The following is a 3211-nucleotide window of genomic DNA, read 5'->3' as shown; positions in this document are numbered from 1 at the left end:
CATTCTCACAAAACCCTCGTAAGCATACATTCACCACGAGTCACGTATGCTTTTACTATGCTGCATATGCTTTTGCTATGCCTCATACTCTTTTACACAACTTATTGGCAAAAGCTCTATTTTGCACCACCTTAAGCATATTAAAAAAACTTGTCAACAAAACCCCTTCTAATGATAACAATGCATGCATGCAACTTTGGAGAGACTTTGGAACATCAGCCACCAAATTTTGACTGTGGCGCGACACTATCTTGAATACACAACCCATGAAAGACTACAATTTGTAAAATATGCCTGCCTGGACATAAAAATTTGTAAACAAGAGCAGACTCACAGTCAAACTCTTTGATGAAATCGAATTAGTGTCAATAGAAAGACGCAACAGAAGATTCCACTCAGTCCAAGTTCAAAACAATGTAGAGGCACTAAACTCAAGCATTTGATCAATATAGTTCACTTGCCTACAGAAGGATCTGCACCAATTAAAACTTTGCACCTCCTGCAATAGTTAAAATTGTCCATGTCAAACATTCATAAACTTAAGTGAAAGCAATCACAAACCATAAGTTTACTGAGCATATAAAAACAAAAGATACTAATGCACCCGGGAGTTGGCTGTGAGAGAATGACCAGATTTTGGAAAGACTCGCAAAACTGGTGTCAAGACTTCCAGCACAGCACCCCTTCAGCTGAATGATAGTTGCGTTTTCAGTTTGTAACTTCAGTAGTAAAGTTGTAATACATCTGGTGACTTAACTTCCTAAAGCATATGCCTCGGCAAAAAATTGTCTCAGCACACAGAATCTGCTGCTCCGAGTCTACTGCTGGGGGGGTTGTTGCTGCTGCGGAGGTGGAGGCATCCCAGGTCGAGATGGGGCACCGTACATGGTCGAAGGAGGAGCCATACCAGGCCTGGGAGGCCCAATAGGGGGAGGTGGCATGCCTGGACGTGGTGGAGCTCCCATGGGTGGAGGACCAGGTGGGCCGCGCATCACCTGAGGGGGACCCATAGGGCGCTGGCCAAATGGTGGAGGTGCCATTCCAGGGCCAGCCATGGGAGGAGGTGGTGGCATGCCTGGGCGAGGGGGACCTTGCTGTTGGTAACCTTGTGGAGGCGCTCCTGGCGCAGACAACTGCATGGGGCGCACACCCCCGGGACCTCCCGCACCTGTAGTGAATGAAGGTACAGGACCAGGGGGCCTGGCTCCGGGCATTGTCCCAGCTGCGGGGTTAGGGTAACTGATGGGGCCAGCAGATACTTGAGGAACTGGCGGCCGCACAATCTGGGGCTGCATCATGCCTGGGGCAGGGCCACCAACACCACGGACAGGGCCAGCAAGGCCAGGCTGCGCCTGGATGAGTGGGGCGGTAGGGATGCCACGGCCAGCGGCACGGCCAACACCGGGGCCAGGTTGGGCTGTGGCAGACTGGCGGCCGCGGGTGTCTTCTTGCAGGGGCGGGCCCTCGACTGTCATAGAGACAACTTCCTCGCCGCGCAGGAGGAGCAGGCCGAGGGTTCGGCGGTCCTCTCGCTCCTCCTTGGGCATGCCAGGCTTCGGAGGCAGGCGGCGGAACTCTTCGCAGTCGCCGAGCACCAGGTTCATGTGGCGATCGAAGGCCATGAATTTGCCCACGAGCTGTCGGCCGTCTTGGATCGTGACCCGCATTCTGTAGTTGATGTACTGCAGCATGCGAGAGCCTCGCGACGACATGGCGGCGTTCTCTCTCTCTCTCTCTCTCTCTCTCTCTCTCTCTCTCTCTCTCTCTCTCTCTCTGCACCTTGGACCACGGAGCAGCAGCAAGAAAACTCTCTCTCTCTCGCGGAGGCGAACACACACACCAAAGATACACAGGTTTATGAGGGTTCTATCTCAGAAAACGAAAACCTTTTTGTAAGCCTATAAAACAAATGACCTGAACGGGCATTTCTACAAAGAAAAATTGGATTTTTTTTTAAATAATGCGGAGTTTATTTATCAAGAATGAAAAACATCTAGAGACTATCAAATTGTGGAAAAATTGGACATCGCATGGTATCTTGATCATACAAGGAACTTATGGTTATGTTCCCAAGCCTTCAGACCATGTTTAGGCATCAATGGTCGACCTGGTACACAAGTTTAGATGCTACGGAGCGTGTCGATTTCAATGGCTTGAAAAATCTCATCATTAAGAGATTTTCCGAGCCTGGGTACTCTAACAACCTACTAGTGCATAATAGTAACTAGCAATTGGTGCATGTTTCAGCATCAAAGTCAATCATTTGAGGTGCTTCTTCATCATTCACTTTAGCTTGGATTCAAATACCTACAGCTCAAGTTTTATGGCAGCCATGGCTTTAGCCCTTCGAGATATGCATTGACTTCTATCATCTCCCAGTTTGCTTCCACTTGCTCCCATTATACGTAGCTTTCCCATGACCTCTCAAGCAAATACCAACAATAGGAAGTAGTAAGCAATGTGATTTGTGTCTGTTGTGCTACCCTATTTTCTAGATTCATTGCATCCTTCCTACAACTCCTATAGCTCCTGGCACTTGGCAAATACCTCGACAATCATTTAGAAATTTTGTATTGTCCCAAGTATTGTATTGGTAGAAGTGTTATTGGTCAGTCATTGCTTCATTGTTTGGTATAAACCTACTATATACCATGTGGACAACAAATAGTGAGCTCCATTATACTTGTTTGATGCCTTGGTATACTATTTTGGTACCAAAATATTACAGTTATGCTTTGGGATGCTACTTGGATTGCTTAGAGCTTTTTGTAGAGTTTCATTGCTGTAATAATAGTTTGGACAACAAGCCATTAACATTAAGCTTTATGCATTTGAAGTCTACATGCTTTATAAGCATGCCACTTGAATGTATTGATGCTTAACATTGATGTATAAGCCCGAATATGATTATGGAATGCTTTGGCACTCGGATTTGAGCTACCTTTGATATCTTCGGGCTTTGGCTATAATGCTTCAGTTGCTTCAATAATTGACATTACAGGTTTGAAGACTTATTTGGGTTTCATGCTCTCAGATGTATCAGTTAATGTTTATGTGCATTTGGATGTTATGTACTCAATGCATTGAGCCTTGCATTGTTCTTTCACACTTTGGATACGCTTCAATGGATGCACTTTTGAGATAATTGTAGTTACTTGGATATTTTGTGATATATTACATTAGAGCTTTGGATCTTTTATACAGATTGAGC

At 46.0% G+C, this 3211-nt stretch overlaps 1 protein-coding gene across 3 annotated transcripts; it reads right to left on the bottom strand.

Moving 5' to 3' along the window:
• Nucleotides 1–237: 237 nt before the first annotated feature.
• On the bottom strand, nucleotides 238–1872 carry LOC148018913 (uncharacterized). Of its 3 annotated transcripts, none has more exons than XR_015695035.1 (2): nucleotides 605–1872; nucleotides 238–499 (listed from the first exon to the last, which is right to left on the bottom strand). XR_015695035.1 is itself a non-coding variant. In XM_087701202.1 (1 exon), the coding sequence occupies exon 1, from the start codon at nucleotides 1710–1712 to the stop codon at nucleotides 819–821; it is 894 nt and encodes a 297-aa protein (XP_087557328.1). In that variant the 5' UTR covers nucleotides 1713–1872; the 3' UTR covers nucleotides 537–818. The 3 variants fall into 3 exon arrangements, 1 of the variants encoding a protein (XP_087557328.1); XR_015695034.1 differs by having other exon boundaries at nucleotides 239–499; nucleotides 631–1872; XM_087701202.1 differs by lacking the exon at nucleotides 238–499 and having other exon boundaries at nucleotides 537–1872.
• Between the last annotated feature and the right edge of the window lie 1339 nt (nucleotides 1873–3211).

This window comes from Lygodium microphyllum, chromosome 20, assembly GCF_053477565.2.
Source record: "Lygodium microphyllum isolate KBCC chromosome 20, Lygodium_microphyllum_v1.1.10, whole genome shotgun sequence".
NCBI lineage: Eukaryota > Viridiplantae > Streptophyta > Polypodiopsida > Schizaeales > Lygodiaceae > Lygodium > Lygodium microphyllum.
The sequence above is the reverse complement of the archived record's forward strand: the minus strand, read 5'-3'. Positions and strand labels throughout refer to the sequence as shown.